Raw genomic sequence first — 26,715 nt, forward strand, 5'->3', positions numbered from 1 at the left:
GTTTATGTCTTATTGGGTGAAAAAGACGTGCAAATTTACATTCTGAAATGAATGCCAGGCACTAAGAGGAGTGTTCTTCAAAAATTACCAAACTGATCTGCAATTGTTTTAGATCAGGCTGCATATGACATGATGATAAATCCAATATCATGAAATCCATCTATGAACTGGAGAAAGGGTTCTGTTATTGAACGGATGTAAAGCAATAATGTAGAGCTTCCATCTAATGCTACATCATATGAGGAATTTACTAAAGCTGGCCAAACTGGAGCATGTGTGACTGTGCTTCAGGGTGCAGGAATACCTTTTGGAAAGTATATTGTGATCAGTGGACAAGGACATTAAACTTTTGTGGTTTCCTGTAGTGCACTGCGAATTGAACACCACTGAATTTATTTGGGCATTTGCCAAGAACAAGGTACCAAAGGAACAAGAATTTTAAAGTAAATGACACTTTACAGTTGTGTTGTTCTGCTGCAGAAAGTATTCCCCAAAGTGTCTGGAGGAATTCAGTGAGTCGTGCACACAAACTTGAAAGCAGTTATGCACAAAGAGCCCATTGTCTTGATATACGAATAGAACCATTGCTGATCCAAGTAGACAACTGCAATAGCAGCAACAAGACCTCAGCCAGCAGTGAAAGCAATTAAGGTAAGTTTTATTTCAGTCATCATTCTTTACTCTAAAATTTATTTGAGGTAATTGACTTTTGCATTTATTGTTGAGATGTGTTATACAGGTGTTCATTTGCTTTGAGCTGCTTGCGCATAAAGCATTTATTTGTGATTTTACATATTATCTCTCTGAAGTCACAACAAAAACTGAATGTGGAAATGCTGTACTGGAATGTGACTACGAAGTTGCCATTCTTCACTGATCTCCACCACAGCCTAGCATATATTGCAGCTACTAGCACAATTGCTTTGCAAGCTCCTAACTAAAAAACATGATGAGTATCATTAGTAAAGATGTATGATGCAACCAACAAAATTTCAAGCTTAACACCAGTGCCTTCACTGTCGCAATAGCTACAACAGTAAGCTCAATTACAGAATCTTGTGTTTAACATTACAGTGATGAAACAAGTACTCAGAAAATAACAAATATCTGCCTGTAAATAGAACAAGGTTGTATCTTTAAACTGTTCAAAGGAAATTTTTCTCTTAATTACAGTCAGATTTTTTACATATCCTTAAAGTTGACACTCACAGAAAAATGCAAGAAAAATCCCAGTTTCTCTTAAATATTACCATGTATGTTGCCCCCATTTCAACTAAGATGTAATATTCATATACTAAATAAAAGTAGACATTTCAACAATTCTGGCGGGGTTGTTGTTGTTGTTGTGGTCTTCAGTCCTGAGACTGGTTTGATGCAGCTCTCCATGCTACTCTATCCTGTGCAAGCTTTTTCATCTCCCAGTACCTACTACAACCTACATCGTTCTGAATCTGCTTAGTGTATTCATCTCTTGGTCTCCCTCTACGATTTTTACCCTCCACGCTGCCCTCCAATACTAAATTGGTGATCCCTTGATGCCTCAGAACATATCCTACCAACCGATCCCTTCTTCTGGTCAAGTTGTGCCACAAACTTCTCTTCTCCCCAATCCTATTCAATACTTCCTCATTAGTTATGTGATCTACCCATCTCATCTTCAGCATTCTTCTGCAGCACCACATTTCGAAAGCTTCTATTCTCTTCTTGTCCAAACTGTTTATCGTCCATGTTTCACTTCCATACATGGCTACACTCCATACAAATACTTTCAGAAATGACTTCCTGACACTTAAATCTATACTTGATGTTAACAAATTTCTCTTCTTCAGAAACGCTTTCCTTGCCATTGCCAGTCTACATTTTATATCCTTTCTACTTTGACCATCATCAGTTATTTTGCTCCTCAAATAGCATAACTCCTTTACTACTTTAAGTGTCTCATTTCCTAATCTAATTCCCTCAGCATCACCCGACTTAATTAGACTACATTCCATTATCCTTGTTTTGCTATTGTTGATGTTCATCTTATATCCTCCTTTCAAGACACCGTCCATTCCATTCAACTGCTCTTCCAAGTCCTTTGCTGTCTCTGGCAGAATTACAATGTCATCGGCGAACCTCAAAGTTTTTATTTCTTCTCCACGAATTTTAATACCTACTCCAAATTTTTCTTTTGTTTCCTTTATTGCTTGCTCAATATACAGATTGAACAACATTGGGGAGAGGCTACAACCCTGTCTTACTCCCTTCCCAACCACTGCCTCCCTTTCATATCCCTCGACTCTTACAACTGCCATCTGGTTTCTGTACAAATTGTAAATAGGCTTTTGCTCCCTGTATTTTACCCCTGCCACCTTTAGAATTTGAAAGAGAGTATTCCAGTCAGCATTGTCAAAAGCTTTCTCTAAGTCTACAAGTGCTAGAAACATAGGTTTGCTTTCCTTAATCTTTCTTCTAAGATAAGTCGTAAGGTCAGTATTGCCTCACGTGTTCCAGTGTTTCTACGGAATCCAAACTGATCTTCCCCGAGGTTGGCTTCTACTAGTTTTTCCATTCGTCTGTAAAGAATTTGTGTTAGTATTTTGCAGCTGTGACTTATTAAACTGATAGTTCGGTAATTTTCACATCTGTCAACACCTGCTTTCTTTGGGATTGGAATTATTATATTCTTCTTGAAGTCTGAGGGTATTTCGCCTGTTTCATACATCTTGCTCACCAGATGGTAGAGTTTTGTCAGGACTGGCTCTCCCAAGGCCGTCAATAGTTCCAATGGAATGTTGTCTACTCCGGGGGCCTTGTTTCGACTCAGGTCTTTCAGTGCTCTGTCAAACTCTTCACGTAGTAGCATATCTCCCATTTCATCTTCATCTACATCCTCTTCCATTTCCATAATATTGTCCTCAAGTACATCGCCCTTGTATTGACCCTCTATATACTCCTTCCACCTTTCTGCTTTCCCTTCTTTGCTTAGAACTGGGTTTCCATCTGAGCTCTTGATATTCATACAAGTCGTTCTCTTATCTCCAAAGGTCTCTTTAATTTTCCTGTAGGCAGTATCTATCTTACCCCTAGTGAGATAGGCCTCTACATCCTTACATTTGTCCTCTAGCCATCCCTGCTTAGCCATTTTGCACTTCCTGTCGATCTCATTTTTGAGACGTTTGTATTCCTTTCTACCTGCTTCATTTACTGCATTTTTATATTTTCTCCTTTCATCAGTTAAATTCAATATTTCTTCTGTTACCCAAGGATTTCTACTAGCCATCGTCCTCTTACCTACTTGATCCTCTGCTGCCTTCGCTACTTCATCCCTCAAAGCTACCCATTCTTCTTCTACTGTATTTCTTTCCCCCATTTCTGTCAATTGTTCCCTTATGCTCTCCCTGAAACTCTCTACAACCTCTGGTTCTTTCAGTTTACCCAGGTCCCATCTCCTTAAATTCTGGCGGGGTATAACATATCAATGTTTGTAATGTAATGTGATCAGAATATGAGCTCAGATTCAGGGGTCAGTCATTATGAAGTGGATAATAGTCTATAAACAGATCTGTGCCATTTTCTACACACCCACAATTGTCCCACCATTCTCAAGAACCAGCTAAAAAGAAGTGCCCATTTCATTATTCAATACCACCTTGGACATGATCAACTGGAACATATCCTTCATCAGGTCTTTGATTACCTTTTGTCCTGACCTTAAATGAGGGACATCGTACCCAAAATCCATCCCACTCCTCCTTAAGTGGTGTTACGTCATTCACCCAACATCCACATCATCCTAATCCACCCCTATCCCTGTGGAATACCAGGTGCAGGACCTGCCCTGTACACCCAGCCAGCAATTCCTTTTCCAATCCTGTCACAGGCTTATCCTACCCTATCAGTGTGGTTGGGCCACATGTGAAAGCAACAATGTCATATACCAGCTATGCTTCAATCTTTGCAGAGCCTTTTATACTGGTATCAGTACAATCAGCTGTCCATCAGGATAAACAGCTACCACCAAGTTGTGGCCAAGAAGAAACTAGACCACTCTGTGGCACAACATTCAGATAAACACAATATGACTGATTTCAAAGGCTGCTTCACAAACTAGGCCACTTGGATCCTTCCCTCCACCACCATCTTTTCTGAATGGCACAGATAGGAGTTATCCCTGTATCCTTGTGACACATTCTTTGCTCCCAAAATTATCCCGGCCTCAACTTAAAGTAATCTATTGATCCCACACCTTCCATCCAAAAGTGTCCAGCTCCTATGTCCTAACATCTCTCCACTCACACCCCTTCACCCTCGTTCTGTGTCACCCTCTGCTAACACACTCGCCTGTCTTTCCCCGTCTCTGCTCCATGCTCCTCTCCTTCCCTCCCCACCCCTTGCCTACCCCCCCCCCCCCCCCCCACTGCCTCGCTACCCAACAGTCTTCCAATTGCTACACCTGGTGGCAGTTTTGTCTTGCCTCCTTCTATTCCCTGCACACTCCACCATAGAGCACTCTCCTTTCCCCTCACCCGCACCTCACTATCCTTTGCCTTTGCCCACCCCTCTCCAGATTGCTGCTGCCAATGCAACAGTTGCCCGTGTCCACCGTCTGGCCACCACTCATTGGCCTGACCTTCTCTTCTGCCCCCCACGACTCCCCATTCACTAGCCACTCATCTCATGCCAACTTTTTGTTCTCTCTCATATCATTGATCCATCTCACCACTACGTCATGACACTCAACCCACCCTCACGCCACCCCCACTCCCCCCCCCCCCTAACATTGGCCTAATCCAGAAAGGCCCTTCCTCTTTCACATCTCCACCTGCCACTCTCTGACTTCTTTCTCTTTCCCCCTCCTCCTCCCCCCCACTCTATCGCCTCAAGATTGTCTGCCACTGCCATCACCGCCACTGCCACGAAGATGAGGCCAGGATAATGGCCTTTAGCTTTCAATTCACTCCTACTGTCTCTCCTCCTCTCCTTTACTCTGTCATTTAGTTGTAATCTACCGGCTAGCCAATGGGCCGTTCTCTTTCCTCAAACTCCTGCTGTCCCTTCTACTGTCCCGTCAGCTTTCATTTTTAAATACCATGCTGGCCAGTCAATCGGGCCGTTCGCTTTCCTGCTTCTTCTGCTATCCCTCTGACTATTCTATAATCTTCTTTTTTTTAACCATGCAAGAAGTAGAAGCGCCCCAAAGGTGCTAAGACTTCACCCCCAGCAGAGGGTTCAACCCTCCGTCACGTGCGTCTGTGTCTGCAACAGTTGCACTCCAATATGAGCTGCCAGAGACGGAAGTCATGTGTATATGAGATATGCTTGCTTGTGTGAATGAATATGTGTGTGTGTGTGTGTGTGTGTGTGTGTGTTTACTTTTCTGAAGAAGACTCTGGCTTCCTATTTTTTCCTTATATTGCTGATATTCCAATCTGGATTATCCATTATATGACTGCAACATTATATTGATGGGGTAGAATTGTAACATTTGATGCTAGAAGGTACTGAAAAATATTGTATTCAAGTGAGGATTGAAAAGGGATGAAGCATTGTCTCTGCTGCTAACAGAAAATAAGGAAACTGGAAACTCTACAGATGGATAAATAAATAAACAAATAAATAAAAATAGAGATCTGTACAACAAAACTGTGAGTAGACACTGAAAAATCATGAGCATGATTATGCTGTAATATCTAAAGTGTTTGTATGTATAAATTTTGTTTTAAGTAGCTATAAGAATTTTGGATGGTTCTTTTGTGTGTGTGTGTGGGTTTGCCTATGAGCAATAGGCATATAGAATTCTCATATGAATCATGTTTATTAAGGAATGAGCTGAGATTTAATTAGTATATTCACTGTTACAGCCATAAATAAGAGTGAATTGGGGACATGAATATTGAAATGGAACTTTGAAGAGTATGGAAGAATGTAAAAGTATGCAAATATTTGCACTGATGTGTATGTATTGTATTTCTTATCTCAACAAGCCTCAATTGAGAGCATGTGGTGGTACAGTTTTGCTAACCATCATAGGATTTGAAGTTGTGGCTCAGCAACCCACTGGACAGCAAACCCCATCTCCTCTCATATCTTGCTGCAGTTACAGGGAGTACTCCCCAGCAACTAGTCACCTAGATGACACTCAACAAATCCTATCATTTTTTGATACCTTGTACAGAGAACATACTGCTCATAACATTACACACCCCGAGTTCACATCATATTAGCCTGCTAACAGTGACACAAAGTCACACTAATCAGCCACTTGTATGTTTGTCAGTTTGTTTATCTTTATACTATATACCACTTTACTTCTGTATGCATCTTCTTTGGTTTGAAGCTGGCACAGTAGTTACAGTAGAATATCTTTGGCTTCCCTCTGACAACCATGCCTCCATCCTTGCTACCCTCCCTGTTTTCCTTTCCCTGTTGCTTCATAACCTGGGTTGTGAGTAACTGAATCTACTTTCCCTTCTTCCCTTTCTTTCCCCTCTCTCTTCCCTGATGAAGGAACATTTGTTCCGAAAGCCAGGAACGTAAATTTTCAGTTCTTTTTTTTGTGTATCTGTCGGCTGTACTGAGCTGAGGTAAGTACTGGCCAGCCCCTCTGTCTCTTTGTTAGTATTTGTTTCATATCTTTATATGAGATTTTCCATTAATCATTTAGATCAGCTCTATGAAGAGTGTGTTTCATGACTATGGAATGGCAGAAAGCACAAACTCAGGGTAATTCCAGCTATGCTCTGGGAGGTGGTATTGAAGTAGGAACATAATCAAGTTTTAGCATACCGAAGGGGCTATAAACAACAGAACAATATGTGACAGAGCAATTTTGGTACTGAATATGGTGACAGTTATCAGACAGTATGTAAAAAAACTATATTCTGACTTGTCCACTAACATATTCTGTTACAGGGATTACCAGAAACCACCAAACTGTTTGGGATGAATGGATTGGACATTTTGGTTTCTTTTGGGCAAACATCAAAGGGAAATTGTTGTGCATTAACAACAATAGATCACCATTCATGCTATGTGGAGATGGTCAAATGAACACTCCAATACAGTGGCACAAGCAATGGTCAATAGTTGGTTGTTAAAATTCAGAACCCCAGAGATGTTTATTATGGACCAAGGTACTAACATCTTGTTAGAACTAATTAAACAGCTGTGTCATTTATTGCATATTTTCAAGTGAAGAACAATAGCATTATGCCCAGAAGCAAATGGCAGAATGTGATGGGTACACAGGACAATAGCAGAGTGTCACTATGTCAACAGTCACCACAATGACAGGGACACACTACTGCAGCATATAATTCAGAGTTCCATGAGACTGCAGGCTTATCACCATGGCCAGAAGATGTCTTCACCACTCAAGAGATTGAAACCCAGAAGAGGGAAGGATTGCGAATTAGTGTAAGAGCCTGCAAAAAGTTACAATACATTAGGACCTGGCAAAGAGAAAATAAGGCAATGGAGTACCAGGTTGCCTTAATACCTTGTCAGACAATGGGAGATGCTGACAAGTCCATGTACCCCATTCAGGAACACCAAAAAGTTCTACACACTTTATCAGGTTTTGTACCAAGTAGTAGAAATGATCTTACTGGTAAATTTCAGTTTATAGCTACCTACTTGGTTGGACGTATTTGACCCTAGCACGGTGCACAAGAAGCTTTGCCATCATTATCAGCATTGGTCTCAAAAGAGGGGAGAGGTGGTAAGGAAGGTTGATGATTCTGCTCACACTACAGCTTTGAACTTAACATATCCTCTGCTGTACCTGCCAGACAGTCCTTTTGGAGTCTCGTCAGCAAAGAACCAAAACTTCCTGAGTGAAAGCCTTGACACCAGTGTAATAAAATATCTTAAAAAGCTAATAGCACAGAATGGGCACATCACTGCAGGACATTTTTTTTTACCACTCTCTATAGAACCCTGGAGACCATTGTCAGATCATGCTCATGGGAATCTCATTGTCATGAACTTTCTTAGTCACCATTTGCATTGCCTATGTCCTGTATTAGCAAAGAAATAATTGCCCTCCTGAGCTCACATTCCATCATCTGCCAACCTAGTGGGTCAACCACCATGTGAGTAGTAAATGTGGTTAGCAATAATTGTAAATAAGAAGCATAAAGAAACAAACTTTACATAACAAGTGTGGGAAAGCAGAAATATAAACACAACAAATCATGTAATGGATGTCCAAATTATTCACAAGGGAGGATGAATAAACGTGACTTCGGCTCCCGTGGGCCACAAATGATGGGCCACAAGTTACAAAAATATACTGGCAAGCCCTGCAGTATATTTGCCTGTGTCCTGCACTCTGAAAGCTGCCTCAGGACAGGCCAGCCTGCACCACATACAACACCTGAGGCAGTGCTTTTGAGGTGTGTGTGACAACAAGCAGGGCTTTTGTCAGAACAACACTGCCCGGACAAGATCCACCCACCTGGATCTTCAGCCCAGCCAAACATCATTCACACTGGAGATGTGTCTCTTGTCTGGGTCTACTGACATGACCACCACAAGCATTACGCTGCATTTCAACTTCAGCCCTGAATATGGATCCATCCTCAACACCAATGTAGACTCAGCACCAGCCGGCTGCCCCATGCTTCTGCACCAGCTACTAGATGCAGCCACAGTCAAACTAGTGCCATTAGCTTGATGCTCTTGGGCATTTAACAGGATACACTCTGGTGGAGCCATTCAGTGCACACCAGTGCCTAGTATCCATCTTCTCGGAGATACTGGGTTTGCTTGGGTCGCTGTAGGGATGGCTTGCTACCTCTCAGTCTGCTGACAACAGACTTGCTGTTGGGTGCTCTCAGCAAGATGACTGTGCTGATACTTATTACTCTGCTAGCCCACACCAGCTGGCTGCCACCAGCGCTGTTGACATCCAATTCCACCATCTCAGCAAGTCTCCTCTATGGGCGCCGGCCAACTCTTTTGTATTGAATGAGATGTCAATAAAGCTGTTTGTCATCTGAGAGCAATGTCTGGCTCCACCAATAAGTAACATCTTGATGACCAGACTGCCATCTTGCCATCATTGGATGACTTCATAGCTATCAGCAACTCAGGTTGCCACAACATGTTATTGTGCAGGTGTACAACTGTGCTGCACAGATTGTAAGTCGATGACTGAATGATGCACTATGTTGCACCATATACAGTTTAAGAAGATATCTGCACATCATTTTGACCATGAAATTTCTCAATTTTTCGTCCTTCCTAGTGCTTAAAATGTTATTCCTTCTTGTTGTCTAATGCATTTGGGTCATAGGTGAAGTATATGTGAACACACCTATGGTGTAGTGTGGCTTTGTTATTTGTAGTCTTCTACAACAGCTCTGCTGTGTAAAAATGAATGTAGCATGAGTAGTCCTTGACACTTTATTTTTGTCCATGGCCATATGGTAAAATAGTGTTATTATTAACTTGTGCAGGTGGGGAGGGCCAGTGATTGTGGAAATTAGAGATGAATGTCAGGCATATATTTTGCCACTACATTTACTTTATGTTTGAACTACAGCTCAATGTTGGCTTTATGAGGAAGTGACCAAAAAATATTAGAGGACTATTTCAGCAATGGTTACATCTGGCATGAGTGCAAAACATTGCTGAGATTGCTGCTGCACCAAGAAAACAGTGTAATTTACTGTCTCTAGCCTGACGACCAAACAAACTAAAGCCACAGTCTTACATATTGCACTTGGAAGTGCTCAATCTGCAGTACAGACAGTCATTTGTAGGAGTGTAAATGTGTAATGAATGAAAAGTCTGTTTCACATATTCCTTGTGGGTGCCGATGCAATGGACAGATGAGAATTAACATGTTGGATGTTATTGCTACACAAAATACTGCTTCTGTTTTAATCACTCACCTCTGTAACATGCCAAATAGTCAAAGAATATTAACAGATATTCTCTGTATCTTCTGACGACATCTGCTGTAGTTTTAGATTAAATATTAGATGCTAATTTGTGTGTACAGTCACAGCCTAAGCCCCAAACAGCGACAGTCAGACTTGTTTGAATCCCTTAAAAGGTTGTAAGAAGAGCTGCATATTGTCTTAAAATGGTATGACATGCATATTCTAAAAGTGTTGTGAGGAAATCATGCTATGAAGTATGAACGCACGAGGATTCTGGTACAGACATCGAGATACTGGGACAGCGTTGTTAGAGAGGCCATCAAAATTAGCACCAATGACGACCTCATAAACCGTGACTGTGGCTATAATCTTAGCAAGGCTTGAGAACCAGCGATTGGGTTAATCAAGAGTAAATCGAGCAAACGTATAGTTGTGACGACCACGGCGGACAGAGCCATCACCCCGATGTCATCTCAGACGCTGTTGCAATCTGCTCCACCACGCGACCTTGGCGCGGGGCGTGAATGGCGGAGGGAGTGCGCCGCAGGTGGAGGGTATTTAAATCGGCTGCTGCCGCGACCAAGCCCAGTTCCCTCTGAGCAGCCATAGCATATGGATCTCAGTGCTGACACATTCACAGGAGCTCAGTCCGTCAGTTCACCTGATGATGGCGACATGTATGATCACTGAAATATTGTGCCCGTTGGACACTGTAGATTGGCAGTACACCTGTGGATATTTTGATTATGGAACAGAAATGTTTGTTATTTGCGGTGGAACAAAAAAATGCACCTGCCTGAAATCGGCCTTTTTCACGCACCAGTTTTTTTCTTTCGGAGGACAAGTTATTGTACCGGTGCTTGGGAGGAAACACACAAAATTCTGATGAAAGTTGGAACGCGTATGTTTGGAAGTTAGCCCCCAAGCATTTGCATTCTGGTGTGACGACTGTGGCGATTGCGCCTTCCCTGACAGTGAGCAGCTTCAACAAAGGGTATTCAGCATTTCTGAAGACCATGACAATGATGGACATCACCCAGTGACTCCATTTGACACAGTTGGCCAAGCATTTGGACAACCACCAGATTCAAGTGACCGGCTGTGCGAGCAGCTCTGGAGCAGCGCAGGATGGCCCAGATCAAGCAGAATGCCCTCTATGAGGAAGAGGAAGGACTAGGTTATGGACCTGGTCTAGCAGATTGAACGTACATTGCATAATATCGCATTTATATGTAGTCAAAACTTCAAACACGTTTTCTCAAAATGGCGTTTTTTTTATTGGGCGGTGTGGTAACTTTAAATCTACTGAACCGATTGGCATGATTCTTCATTTCTGACGAAGCTAACTAAATTGTCTAGGAGTTGTACCACTTTTATTCTGATCCATCAACTATAAATATTTTTAATTGGCCGACTAAGTCAAAAAATCGATGAAAAAAACCTATTTCTTTTCAAATGGTCGCCATTTTGTTTCCTATGGTCCAAGTGAGGTACAACTCCTAAAGAATCTTATATACTTCGCTAATGTCAACTCAATTTTGATTTCACATGATCCGGCTGACCTGTGACATACCACGCGTGGAGGTCTACATCAAAATTTTGTTTTATTCCAATGGCACGTCTGCCTTTGCTCTTCGACAAATCTGGCAAAAAAAAATTCCAGTTTGTAGAGGAAATATCAATAAACATTTTGACCAAATTTGATATTGATATATATAACATATCCCAAGAAAAAAATTCTCAAAGAACATGCTTTTTTCAGGCCAAAGATAGTAAACCTCCCCTTAAGGGTTCTGATGTAGAGAAAGCTATTTACACTTACAGTGAAATGGAGTGAGTGTATGGTTTCATTAGCTGGGAGGCCCCACCCGGGAAGTTCGGCCATCAAGTGCAAGTCTTATTTCAGTCAACACCCCGTTGGGCAACTTGCATGCCGATGATGAGGATGGAATGATGATAAGGACAGCACAACACCCAGTCCCCAAGCAGAGAAAAATCTCCAATCCGGCTGGGAATCGAATCCAGGCCCACTTGTATGTGAGGCAAGCACGTTACCACCAAGCTAAGCAGGCGGACACTTACGGTGAGGATGTGCTTGATTCATTAGATTATAAATTGGAGGCTACTGGCATTTTCTGTGACCTGTTAAAAGCCTTTGACTGTGTGAACCACAGCATTCTTTTAAGTAAATTAAGAATATTATGGTGTCCCTGGCAATACTGTGAAATGGTCTGAGTCTTATCTATCAAACAGGAAACAAAGGGTCTTGTTGCAAAATACCTGTGCAGGAAGCAGTCAGCGTTCATCTGATTAGGAATTAATTGCATGTGGTGTTCCTCAAGATTCCATTGCTTTTTATTGTGTATATTGCCAAATGCTAAGTTTGTTTTGTTTGAAGATGGTACAAACATTGCAATAAGTAGTAAGTCAAGTACAGATTTAGAATTTGATGCTAATCAAATTTTCACTGAAATTAAATAATGGTTTAAAGCTAATTCACTGTCATTAAATTTTGTGAAGACCCACTATATGCAGTTCAGAACCTCTAAGAGGTTTCCTTCCAGCATGTGTACAACATATGAAGACATGCAGTGGTTGACAGTGTTAAATTTGTGGGATTACAACTCGATAATAAATTCAAGTGGGAAGGCCATTCACAGAATTGCTTAAGTGCCTAAACGAGTCGGTATTTGCAATGAGAATGATGTCAGATGTAGGAGATATAAATATAAAAAACTTGCATACTTTGCTTACTTTCATTCTATTATGTCATATGGGATCATATTCGGGGGTAACTCATCAAACTGAGCAAAAGCTTTTAGGGTGCAAAAGTGTGCGATAAGAATCATTTGTGGTGTAAATTCAAGATCACCAAGTAGAAATCTGTTCAAAGAACTTTGTATTCTAACCACTGCTTCTCAGTATATTTATACCTTAACAAAATTTGTCGCAAGTAATACATCTCTATTTCCAGCCAATAGCTCAATACATATTATCAATACTAGGAATATGAACACTCTACATGAAGACCTAAAATCACTTACTTTGGTCCAAAAAGGGGTCCAATAGTCAGGAAGCCACATTTTCAATAAATTGCCAGCAACCATTAAAAACTTGATTTCAAATAAAGCACAGTTTAAACAGAGTTTGAAAGACTTTTTGATAGGCAACTCCTTCTATTCTATAGATGAGTATCTTAACAGAGACTGTTAAGCCACCTTAAGTAAAAATGTCTATCAGATTTCAGCTTTGACAGCACTTGGTCACAAAAATCAAAATTAGGTACTTTGTTTGTGATAAATTTATTAATAGTGCATAACAGTGTTTCATTCTGACAGCATGTTAAGTCAGTAAATATTAACTGTTCCACTTCATGGCAGTGTAATCACCTATTTTGACAATCTCGTGACAAATGATCAGGGTAGTAAGTATTATATTCAAATGTTTTATGTTTTTATGTTATATTTTCTGACATGCTCCACACCCATGAGAATCATCTCATTTTTTAGGTCTATGGAATGAAAACTGGATCTAATCTAATTTAATCTAATCTTTTGATACACCTTTTAAAAATCAGCACAAATGTATCTCTTCTCCAAAAAAGTCCCAAACTGCTATCAGTGATGCATTATTAAAAAGTCCTACGGTCTTGTTTATAGACATATTTCATGTTGTACACAGTTATGAAGCAGTGCAGCAAATAAACAAATATATAGATTACTGAATTAGAGAAGAAGGTCACTGGATGCATTGTAAACCTATTACCAAAGCAGTCATGTGAAATAATAGCAAATTCTAGACATACCTGGAATATTTCTCAATAAGACACATATATTTAAAGAAAACTGCTCACACTGGTGAATAAATAAATTTTTTATATATATATATATATATATATATATATATATATATATATATATATATAGACACACACACACACACACAATTACAGTGCTAACTGGAAAGATAACTACCATATGCACATAAAAGACCAAAATTAAGATACAAAAATCCTGAAACAGCTGGACACATACACTCCTGGAAATGGAAAAAAGAACACATTGACACCGGTGTGTCAGACCCACCATACTTGCTCCGGACACTGCGAGAGGGCTGTACAAGCAATGATTACACGCACGGCACAGCGGACACACCAGGAACAGCGGTGTTGGCCGTCGAATGGCGCTAGCTGCGCAGCATTTGTGCACCGCCGCCGTCAGTGTCAGCCAGTTTGCCGTGGCATACGGAGCTCCATCGCAGTCTTTAACACTGGTACCATGCCACGACAGCGTGGACGTGAACCGTATGTGCAGTTGACGGACTTTGAGCGAGGGCGTATAGTGGGCATGCGGGAGGCCGGGTGGACGTACCGCCGAATTGCTCAACACGTGGGGCGTGAGGTCTCCACAGTACATCGATGTTGTCGCCAGTGGTCGGCGGAAGGTGCACGTGCCCGTCGACCTGGGACCGGACCGCAGCGAAGCACGGATGCACGCCAAGACCGTAGGATCCTACGCAGTGCCGTAGGGGACCGCACCGCCACTTCCCAGCAAATTAGGGACACTGTTGCTCCTGGGGTATCGGCGAGGACCATTCGCAACCGTCTCCATGATGCTGGGCTACGGTCCCGCACACCGTTAGGCCGTCTTCCGCTCACGCCCCAACATCGTGCAGCCCGCCTCCAGTGGTGTCGCGACAGGCGTGAATGGAGGGACGAATGGAGACGTGTCGTCTTCAGCGATGAGAGTCGCTTCTGCCTTGGTGCCAATGATGGTCGTATGCGTGTTTGGTGCCGTGCAGGTGAGCGCCACAATCAGGATTGCATACGACCGAGGCACACAGGGCCAACACCCGGCATCATGGTGTGGGGAGCGATCTCCTACACTGGTCGTACACCACTGGTGATCGTCGAGGGGACACTGAATAGTGCACGGTACATCCAAACTGTCATCGAACCCATCGTTCTACCATTCCTAGACCGGCAAGGGAACTTGCTGTTCCAACAGGACAATGCACGTCCGCATGTATCCCGTGCCACCCAACGTGCTCTAGAAGGTGTAAGTCAACTACCCTGGCCAGAAAGATCTCCGGATCTGTCCCCCATTGAGCATGTTTGGGACTGGATGAAGCGTCGTCTCACGCGGTCTGCACGTCCAGCACGAATGCTGGTCCAACTGAGGCGCCAGGTGGAAATGGCATGGCAAGCCGTTCCACAGGACTACATCCAGCATCTCTACGATCGTCTCCATGGGAGAATAGCAGCCTGCATTGCTGCGAAAGGTGGATATACACTGTACTAGTGCCGACATTGTGCATGCTCTGTTGCCTGTGTCTATGTGCCTGTGGTTCTGTCAGTGTGATCATGTGATGTATCTGACCCCAGGAATGTGTCAATAAAGTTTCCCCTTCCTGGGACAATGAATTCACGGTGTTCTTATTTCAATTTCCAGGAGTGTATTTTATTAAAAATAAAAAACTTCCTTACAACATAAAAAAATATAAAAACATTGCCTAAATTCAAATCCAAATGGAGATGTCACCAAATTTTGGCTGACAATGTAAAGGAGTTTTTACAAGCCAGTACACAACTTATCCACAATATGAAATAAATTTTGCATTTATATCCTTTTCAGTTTATCTACTATCAAATAATATGACTGTAAATGTAATATATTCATGTGCACAACTGTATCTTGTGAATTTTGACTTAAAGTTGAAACTTCTGCAAAATAAGAAAATTGCTTTTAGTATGACAAACTTTAAATCCTTACATAATTATGTCAAAAGTGCCTGACATGATACATTACTCATATTTTCAGATGTTTTGTAACTCTTGTATTTATATTTTGATATATCCAGTATCATTACGAAAGTGACCAGCAGATTAAAAATGAATAAATGTTGATGAGTAGGCTCTGTATTACTTTCTGGAACAGGGAAGTAAACACGTCAGTCTTTTGTGCCAAGTGAGAAACTAATTTCTAACAACTGTCTGACATTAACTAATTCTTGTAAAGAAAATCAATTAAAGTTTATGTGCTTTAAGATTTCCCTTACACAATAAACATTACTGATGTTTCTAGATGCTGTGTGTTGAGAAACCTTTGCAGATGCTCCACAAAAATATTTCAGAATTTTAGTGACACCATGCAGTACAATACTTGATGGCCGCAAAAGAATTTCAGTTCACATTGTAAACAGCTTTTCTATTTAGCAGACAATTTATGGCATAGGGCTGATGACATAATACTTTGGCAGCAGCATAATAGACCTTTCTACAAGACAAAAATACTTTTAAAGAAGAGTGGAGAATATTTCTTTCTGTTCTAATATTATGCCTCTTCTTCTTACAACCAGTAAACGTTATTTAAAAAGAAAATCAAGACTGAACAGTGGTTGAGAAGTCTCAACATGTTCTGTAGATTCAAAATGAAACTGCAGCACAGTTACATTTCATTGGTTCAGCTGAAAGGATAAATGATAATTTGGTCTTTTATCTTATTCTCAGTGATATGTGAATGATAAAATCCTCATGGCAAAGAACAAGTCATTGACTTGGTTAGGTAAAAAAAAAAAAAAAAAAAAAAAAAAAAAGAAAAAAAGATGAAACTAAACTATCATCAACCCAGAAGTTGATTTTCCTCAAATTTTTTTTCAGTTTTGTAAGCAAACACACAATAATATTTAACATTGCAGTGTATTTACTTGTTACATTTTATGCTTAAGTGTTCTCTGCATTATACCAAATACGTCATGTGAAAAAAATTCTTAGGTAAAGATATAGCTGTCATCATTTGTAAGGCATGTTTTTTACAGTAGAGGGGACTGACCAGTGATCTAACAGGAGACCTTCGAATCTGTGGCATCTTTACCACTGAGCCACTAAGCTACACATTATTACACCTCGACGCCCATGACAGTCAATAAAGAGTTGCTAAGGGTAGCAGAACAGATTAAATTCAGGACTGGTAGAAATGTGGCACATGAATCAAGCTAATTTACATCAATGATTTGCTGAAGCTACAAAATGACCATGAAAATTTTGTAAAGCTTCATGAATATGAAATTTATAGAGGTTAAAATAGATGGTAATTACAATGGTATGCTGAAGGAATTACATTTAAGAGGTTCCACCATAATACTTTCTACAATATTGATAAGCCTCAAGAATTGGTCACCACATTATTAATAGTCAAACAAACAGAGTCTCACAATTTAGATATATCCCTCTTGTTTCAGTCTAGTGAACAGTAATTGAAGAAATGGTAACAGATAAACGTTTTCCTAAAGCAAATAAGATTTCAGAGTGGACTCTGAAGTTATAAATCAGTATGCTCTTCAAAATATACAGGACATTTACTCCCATTGGTAGTAAATACATCTGTGGAAACTGACAGAAGCTACGTTCCCATAAATTATAATGTAGCATGCAAACATCAAAACTGAATTTTACAACTATAATACAGCTTTTTGTATTAATTATTATTAACATGAGAAATTGTGCCTACCATTAAATAGTAAGATATACTTACGATACATTCCTACAATTGTTGTAATACTGATAGATATAACATGGAACTGGTCTTTATAACATTTATGGTTTTATGCAGATAAAAATGACATGTAAAAGTAGAAGCTGTAGCAATATACAGGGTGTCCCAAAAATACTGATAAGCTTTAAGGACAGGTTCCTTGCACCAAAACAAGAAAAAAATGTCTAGGGACTCTAAAACGCACACCTTAAGAGCTATGAGCACTTGTTCAGTAGAGGAAGATGAACAGGTGTTCATAGTTGTTGAAATATGCATTTTAGACCCTATCTTTCCTGGACTTTTTTTCTTGGTTTGGTCCCTACAGTCTCCTCCCAGAATTTGGAAAGCAAAGTCCCTACAGCAGAAGAGATCTGTTTCATAGTATTGAAGATGAACAAGTGATTATAGCTCTTAAGGTATCCATTTTAGAGCCCATGTTTAACAGACATTTCTTTTTGTTTTCGTGTAAGAAACCTGTCCCTGAAGTATGTTGGTGTTCTTTTAGGACATCCTGAATAAAATACGGGATATAATTTTCTGCAATGAACTTGCTGACAGCAGCATCCTAAATTCAATACGTTTTTTTCTTTTTTCTTTCATCCTTTCTTCTGTAAGCTTTAAAACTTCATTCATTGTTCCATACAGATGCCGATTATGTATCAATTTCTACCACTGATAGTATGACAATTGTTCCTTCCTGCATGTAATATGTTGCTAAACATGGCCTTTGTGAATGAAGTTACATTAGCATAATGACCCTCAGAAATGAAAGTATTGATCTTATTTGTAAAACAGCTCCTTAAAAATTTTGTCCTCAGAATAACTACATTTTAATGTGTAAGTGGAGTAAGGTGTTAAATATAAGGTCCAGAAAAATGTAGGCTGTCTTTCATAGTCAATATTGATGGAACAAAATGACACACTGTTACAATTCTTCCATCATGGGCGATTTCTTGTAACTTGTCCAGTGTAGCTGGCCGCTGTTGATAAACTTCATGTGTAAGGTCTGGAGACATTGACGGATACTCAACAGATCCTCTTCAATCTATCCATCATCAAGATAGATTTTCATCCAAGTAAGCTCTGACATCTCTGTGGCAGTTACATGGAGTGCCATCTCATTGTAGATAAAATCTTTCATTTTCAAACACCTCTTGGATGGCACATAAAGTCGATGTTTGCAGCAGATGAACATACACCTCACCAGTTATGATATCTTCAAAGAAGAATGGGCCAGTCAATCTGTGCACTGACAAACCACATGACACATTAACACCCAGTGATTAACATGTTTTGAGCATGAATGTGAGAATTTTCAGGAGCCCAGTACATGCAGTTGTGGCAGTTTGCAGTACCGTTCAGTTTGAATTGTGCCTCATCAGACCATATAACCCTCTCTGCAAACCATTCATCCTCATGAAGTATGCCTTTGAAGCACTCACAGTACTCCACATTTGATCTGGATTGTCCTCATTCATAGCATGCAGCGATCTTGGAAAGTACACTTTCCACTTTGCAGCCTTCAGAGAGATGGTATGCTTGATCAGTTTACCCTGCTTTCATGCGCACCCTGCTTCATAGATTTTTGAGGTGACCTAGTAAAATGTTGCAACACAGCAGCATTGGAAGCTTACTTATTATTGTTTCTGGTCAGTCAGAGCTTTCCTTATGCATATCCTGAACAGTACTACTGGCTTTATCCCAAACACAAAAAATTGTTGTGCATGTTGGTGGCTGAGTTTCATACATGTTACACTATTGCTGTTGTACCTCCATCATGTTTCTGTACTCCCAGTACCACTTCAATATGGCCTTCCATTGCTCAAATGACAATCTTACTTTATTCATCACTGCACTGTCATCTCTTGAAAAATGTATGTCAAGATCTTTTGAGAAAACAATGGACTGCTACCACTCTAAATTGCAGCCCTATGTCATTTTGTTCCAAAGATATTTACTATCAAAGAGTGTCTACATTTTGCTGGATGCCTCTGGATATGGATGGTCACCATCACTAACTGAATCTATGAATGGATGACCAGTAACCAGCTGCTGGACATGCTGTGTGTCATGACTTGGGAGACCTTAGTCCCTGCAGTATCACACTGGTCATTTGAATACCACCAGGTAACACTAGTTTTTCTGAACTCTGAATATAGGAATTTTCTGTCCAACATATCCACCCACCCTATCACCTATTGTATTCAAGCTCAGTTAGCACGCTCAACCTCTCCTCCCGTATTCTGCGTTGTGCTTGTTTATCATAAATCAGTATTGCCAATGCCTTGTTGATATAGCCATCCTTCTCTGCCCTCACTATCTGTACCATTTGATTGTAGTTACTGCAGTTAATTCCACTGATAACACTTTGTAATATGGGATTCTGGGTGTGTACCTTGATTTTTTCCAGGAATCTTCCACATCAAAGGAATTTTTGAAGCTGTTGTGTCTAATTAAGTATAGTTAATTTATTTTTTCTTTTTGTTAACATATTAATCAATGTTCTTTTCTCTTCAATTAATTTTACTATTTGTTCACAAGATTTTCTTTCAGTCCAGCATGTTTTTTTGGCTCCTCTCCATATCCATGTAACCACTGCTTCTAATTCTTTTGTTTTCTTATTTCCTCAGAATCCACTCTTGGCAACCATAACATAAAGTGCTCCAAATAAATGTCTTAATTAATTTTTTTTAAGTTTGTATAATAATATACCATTTCTGTAATTATTAATTCTATTATTGTGCTTGTTAGGATTTTATTATTTACTCATTTGTTTTAGTTTTGCCATTCCTCTCTTTTCCTTTTTCTTTCTTGTCCCTAATTGCATTAATCTTTTCATTTTTCATTTTATCTTCACCTTCTAAAACATTTTACTTCTCATTCTACCATGTATGGTCTAAGACAGGCACGTAAGTTGCTTAATGACCTTTTTCCTCATGTATTTTAGTCTTCGCATTTCCTCAGCCTCAGAACACTTGAGTCCTCATTAATCTAGGATCTGTATCATTTGTACCACTCCTCCCCTCCCCCTTCCCCTCCCTCTCAAGTCCCTTCCATCCTTCTCAACCAATTCCCTTTTCCTTATTAAGAAAGGAAAGAACTAGTTCCAAGAGCTAGAAGTAGTGTTCACATTGTGCTTCAAAATATAATTTTACAGCATCACTAATTAATCTATTTTGAAGGTGAGTTTTATATTCTTTGTGTTCAAAACAGATCCTATTATTCAGAATGAAATTTTCATTCTGCAGCCAAGTGTATGCTGATATGATACTTCATGGCAGATTAAAAGTGTGTGTAGGACTGAGATTCAAATTTGGGCAAGGTTTGCAGGAGAGTTTCTGTGAAGTTTGGAAGCTAGAAGACAAGGTATTGGTCGAAGTATGGCTGTGACAATGGGTTGTGAGTTGTGCTTGGATAGCACAGTTTGTAGAGCACTTGCCTACGAAAGGCAAAGGTCCTGAGTTTGAGTCTCAGTCCAGGACACAGTTTTAATCTGCTAGAAAGTTTCAGATCCTATTATTGATTAGTGTAAGTTACATACCCAAAGTGCTTTCGTTGTTTCTTCTTTTTTACACTCATTCCTTCATATGTCGCTCTTGCTAATAGCAGTTTCTTCACGTCAGGGCCTTCCAGTACATAGTTACTATACACACCACCTACCACTACAGAAGTGTCTTCCTTACGTTCCAGTATTGCTGTTTGCTCCTTTTAAAATGAGTGCAATATTTTTTAAAAAGTTAGCACTGTAGGTCCTTTCTACTATTCTGATTACAAACAACAACTGTCATATAAATACCTTCAAAAATTCTTTGTCTACCCATACATTGTCTAAATCAAGTACTCTAATTGATGAAAGCTGCAGTTGTAGCACAGTAAGAAGTGTCATACAGTCTTCTTGTGAAAGTGGATTGAATCCTATTTTCAAGACTTCAAGGCTTCTGTTTTTCTGCAGTCCACCTTTAATCATATTTATAGATGCTCCTGTTAATCTGTAGGAAAGGAAAAAGGAACACAATGAGAATATGTATGTGAATATTTCTCTCTTCACAGCAACAAACAGAAATAACATCTGTTATGAATGATTACATAATAGTACAAATGTGCTTAGTATGCTTCCGCCAATTTCTGTGACAAGCTAATAATGTGCTACCAATAATGTATGTGTCATTTCTAGTACTAGCATTGTCATCTCTCTCTCTCTCTCTCTCTCTTTCTCTCTCTCTCTCACACACACACACACACACACACACACAGACACACACACACACACACACACACAGTTGCTATCTATATATCACACAACAAGAAAAGTCATTAAGGGCATGTGGTAGGGTCGGTGCATAAAAACTCCTATAAGTAACTTAAGACCAACTATAGTAAAGTGCAAGCTGGCACCTGTTTGGAGGGGTTTGGAGTGTGTTCTATTAGTGGTTTTGAGTTATTAAATTTTCTTTCTTTCATGTTTGAAATTGTCCTCTGTTGACCAGACCATTTCCACAACTTGTGCAGTGGAACAGGCCTTTGTTGTGAGCCAAATGTAGTTTATACCAGTTAGGGACTGATGGTGAGGCATGTTTTGAAAGTGTTGCCTGTAGGCAACCAATGGAAATCAGCCTTCAGCATTACAACAGGCAACCTTTATTCATGCTTCTAGTACTTCAGACTTTGATCTGCTGGAATTTACCCATGATGGCCTCTGTGAGCAGTTGGGACATGTTCGCCTTCCTGTATACTGAAATTCGTTGTTCTTTTTACCTATTTAATTCTGCTGTTATCATTTGAAGCTGCCCTTACTGGATGATCACTCCCTCCTCCTTCCTTGCTCCTGTACAAAACTGGTGTCTGTGCAATGAGATCACCCACCCTATATCCATAAATATCTATATTGTCATAGTTGGATATCATTGTACACGTGTTGTCGTTGGCTGAGGACACAGCAGGTCCATGAGTTACTGGCTTCTGTCTCTCTCCAGGTGGGAATGCACTAGCTGACACTGCATATTCTGCCACAATGTTGAGCAAAGTCTTACTGCTTTGCCACAGCCCACAAGCCCATGCTAACATGTACTGAACCTTTGCTGCTGCACAACATGCCTGCCTGGTACACATGAACGTGGCCCCCCTGTGACCTCATGAACCACCCCCACAGCCTTTCCGGCATACCCTGCACTGCCTGCAGCTCACCATGGCTTCATCATCATGCCATACCATGCCATGCTGTGTGCCACTTAGTCGCATGGCCCATTTCCCCCAGCAGTGTATCTCCGCTGCCAGGGCAGTACCCTCTTACCACAATTTGCAGCCATGTGGCCATCTGCTGCCTATCTGTGATTGCATCTAGCCACTGCATGTCCACCTGTGGCTGCCACATGTTTGTGGCACCCAGAGGCCTGCATGTGCCATTGTTACCACTGTCCTCTATGTGCCACCCCACTGCCTCAACTCACTGCACCCAAAGTAAGTGTTGCCAGGCTAAGCACACCAGCTGCCAACTGATCAGTGGGAAACAATGAGATAGTTGTAGCCAATGGCAGAGCAAACCATTTTCTTTGCAGATACTTTGTACTAGTGTGGAATAGCTTTTTTTGTTGTGTTTTGTAATAGCGTACTAGCAACGTGGGCTTCAATCCATAAAAAAAATGCCATTTACAAGTCACAGTTAGAGAGCAGAGCAGAGGAAAATAGTAATGAGGACCCTTTTAAGGCTTTGTAGGAACAGATGAACCAACATTCCCATAATAATTTTGATTTAGAGGAGAGCTTAAAGTAGATGCATGCACAGCTGTCTGTGTTAAAGATTCAAGTTTTCAGGCTACTCCTGAGGGGCCTAGGGAAACTGACACCAGCATTGCAAGCCCACAGTTTAACATAGAGAGCAGCTTCCCAGCAGTTACTTTTATCCTTTCCTTTTTGTGGAAACCCAAAGAGAATGTGTCCACTTTCTTACAAAATGTTCACAATGTTTGTTGTATTTGTTTATGGTCACATGGCTTTCTGCTGGATGTGTTGCATTTCAACCTATTGAGTGATGCATGCAATTATGTGAAGTCAGTAAACACATTGAGAAATACACAAAGTTTTGAAGTATTGACCACAGGGTTAGCAGGATGATATTTGGCTACTATTAGGACAAATTTTCTACACTTAGGCAGAGGCAGGCAGAAGATTTTGAAGCATTTACTGACAAGATTTGCACAAACTTCTGTTGTACATACACCCTGAGGCAAGATGTGATATGGAGAATAATGTACTGCTGGAAGAGCCTGATGTGTGAGCTGTCAGTGTGTTTGTCAGAGGCATAAGTCTGCAAATCAGAGGTGAGGTCATCAGCTTTGTTTTTGCATGAGGCAGTTCAACTCATGCTATTGGCCAAGGAGGCTGGGCAGTTTGTTTTTACCCCCCATGCAATAATGACTTTTGCCATGTCACAAATGAAACAAATAGTGAGCGATGCAAACACTGATAATAAATTCAACTGGGAGGAGCACACAACAGAACTGCTGAAGTGACTTAACATATCTTTATTCGCAATGCAAATTGTGTCAGACATAGGGGATATAAAAATGAAAAAGCTGGCATTTTGTGCTTACTTTCATTCCTTATTGTCATATGGGATTATTTTTTGGGGTAATTCATCAAGCCAAGCTAAAGTTTTCTGGGCACAAAAATGTGCAGTAAGAGTTACATATGGTGTGAGCTCAAGAACATCCTGCAGAAGCCTGTTTGGGGACAAGGGATACTAACTACTGCTTCCCAATATATTTATTCCTTAATGAAATTTGTCATTAAAAATATATCACTTTTTCAAACCAACAGCTCAATTCATGGAATCAATAATAGAAATCAGAATAATCATCACAAGGATTTAAAGTCAATTAGTCTTGTACAAAAATGTGTCCATTATTCAGGAACACACATTTTCAATAACTTGCCAGCAGCCATTAAAAGCTTAACAACCAATGAAATTCAGTTTAAGAGAAGCCTAAGGGATTTATTGGTGGTCAACTCCTACTCCATTGATGAATTTCTCAGTAGAACCAACTGATTTGTATATATATATTTAAAAACAAAGATGATGTGACTTACCATACGAAAGTGCTGGCAGGTCGATAGAAACACAAACAGGCACATACATACGCACAAAATTCAAGCTTTCGCAACAAACTGTTGCCTCGTCAGGAAGGAAGGAAGGAGAGGGAAAGACGAAAGGAAGTGGGTTTTAGGGGAGAGGGTAAGGAGTCATTCCAATGCCGGGAGCGGAAAGACTTACCTTAGGGGGAAAAAAAGACGGGTATACACTCATACACACACACACATCCATCCACACAATTTACCTTAGGGGGAAAAAAGGACGGGTATACACTCGCACACACACACACACACACACATCCATCCACACATATACAGACACAAGCAGACATATTTAAATATGGTCTTTAAATATGTCTGCTTGTGTCTGTATATGTGTGGATTCCACGCGGGAAAAATATATTTAAAAAACAAAGATGATGTGACTTACCATACGAAAGCGCTGGCAGGTCGATAGAAACACAAACAGACACATACATACACACAAAATTCAAGCTTTCGCAACAAACTGTTGCCTCATCAGGAAAGAGGGAAGGAGAGGGAAAGACGAAAGGAAGTGGGTTTTAAGGGAGAGGGTAAGGAGTCATTCCAATCCCGGGAGCAGAAAGACTTACCTTAGGGGGTGTATACCCGGGTGTATACCCATCCTTTTTTCCCCCTAGGGTGGGTCTTTCCGCTCCCGGGATTGCGGTGGCTCCTTGCCCTCTCCCTTGGAATCTGCTTCCTTTCGTCTTTCCCTCTCCTTCCCTCTTTCCTGACGGGGCGGCCATTTGTTGCGAGGGCTGGTGTTTTGTATGTATGTTTGTGTTTGTTTGTGTGTCTGTCGACCTGCCAGCGCTTTCGTTCGGTGGGTCACATCATCTTTGTTTTTGGATATATTTTTCCCATGTGGAATGTTTCCCTCTATAATATATATATACTCTTTGCCTTTACAAATGTCTGCTTGTGTCTGTGTAAGAGCGGATGGATATGAGTGTGTGTGCTAGTGTATACCTGTCTTTTTTTCCCCCTAAGGTAAGTCTTTCCGCTCCCGGGATTGGAATGACTCCTTACCCTCTCCCTTAAAACCCACATCCTTTCGTCTTTCCCTCTCCTTCCCTCTTTCCTGATGAGGCAACAGTTTGTTGCGAAAGCTTGAATTTTGTGTGTATGTTTGTGTTTGTGTGTCTATTGATGTGCCAGCGCTTTCGTTTGGTAAGTCACATCATCTTTGTTTTTAGGTATATTTTTCCCATGTGGAATGTTTCCCTCTATTAATATATATATATATATATATATATATATATATATATATATATATATATATATATATATATAAAAAAAAACAAAGATGATGTGACTTACCAAATGAAAGTGCTGGCAGGTCGACAGACACACAAACAAACACAAACATACACACAAAATTCAAGCTTTCGCAACAAACTGTTGCCTCATCAGGAAAGAGGGAAGGAGAGGGAAAGACGAAAGGATGTGGGTTTTAAGGGAGAGGGTAAGGAGTCATTCCAATCCACCCTTTCAACAATACCGCTGCTATAAAATCCACTGCGGGATTGGAATGACTCCTTACCCTCTCCCTTAAAACCTACATATCCATCCACACATACAGACACAAGCAGACATATGTGTGCGAGTGTATACCTGTCCTTTTTTCCTCCTTTTTTCCCCAAGGTAAGTCTTTCCGCTCCCGGGATTGGAATGACTCCTTACCCTCTCCCTTAAAACCCACTTCCTTTCGTCTTCCCCTCTCCTTTCCTCTTTCCTGATGAGGCAACAGTTTGTTGCGAAAGCTTGAATTTTGTGTGTATGTTTGTGTTTGTTTGTGTGTCTATCGACCTGCCAGCGCTTTTGTTCGGTAAGTCACCTCATCTTTGTTTTTATATATAATTTTTCCCACGTGGAATGTTTCCTTCCATTATATATATATATATATATATATAACTTCTGAACAATTTCAGTGCAGTAATGTGTTCATTGTAAATGTGTGTGTGTGTGTGTGTGTGTGTGTGTGTGTGTGTGTGTGTGTGTGTAAGTACAATCTAACTTCTGCACCATTACAGTGCAGTAATGTGTTCATTGTAAATAAGTATTATAGTAGTTGTATTACATGTTTATTACCTTATAAATAAATAAAAAAACTTTTTTATTTTAAATTCAGTGCATTAGTATTTGTAAAATGACTCTTTCGTATAGTGTTCATTAAAAAATGACGATCATTTCAC

General features: G+C 40.3%; 1 protein-coding gene across 1 annotated transcript in view; it reads right to left on the reverse strand.

Annotated features, from left to right (window-relative positions):
• Nucleotides 1-26,715, reverse strand: part of LOC124613515 (leucine-rich repeat-containing protein 74B-like) — a 169,042-nt gene that overhangs the window by 54,905 nt on the left and 87,422 nt on the right. Inside the window, exons 5-6 of the mRNA XM_047142225.1 lie at nucleotides 21,204-21,396; nucleotides 20,949-21,112 (exon numbers count right to left, since the gene is read on the reverse strand). Of these exons, the coding sequence (XP_046998181.1) occupies nucleotides 20,949-21,112; nucleotides 21,204-21,396 (357 nt within the window). The remainder of the gene's footprint in view (nucleotides 1-20,948; nucleotides 21,113-21,203; nucleotides 21,397-26,715) is intronic.

Source organism: Schistocerca americana, chromosome 4, assembly GCF_021461395.2.
Source record: "Schistocerca americana isolate TAMUIC-IGC-003095 chromosome 4, iqSchAmer2.1, whole genome shotgun sequence".
Taxonomy (NCBI): Eukaryota; Metazoa; Arthropoda; class Insecta; order Orthoptera; family Acrididae; genus Schistocerca; species Schistocerca americana.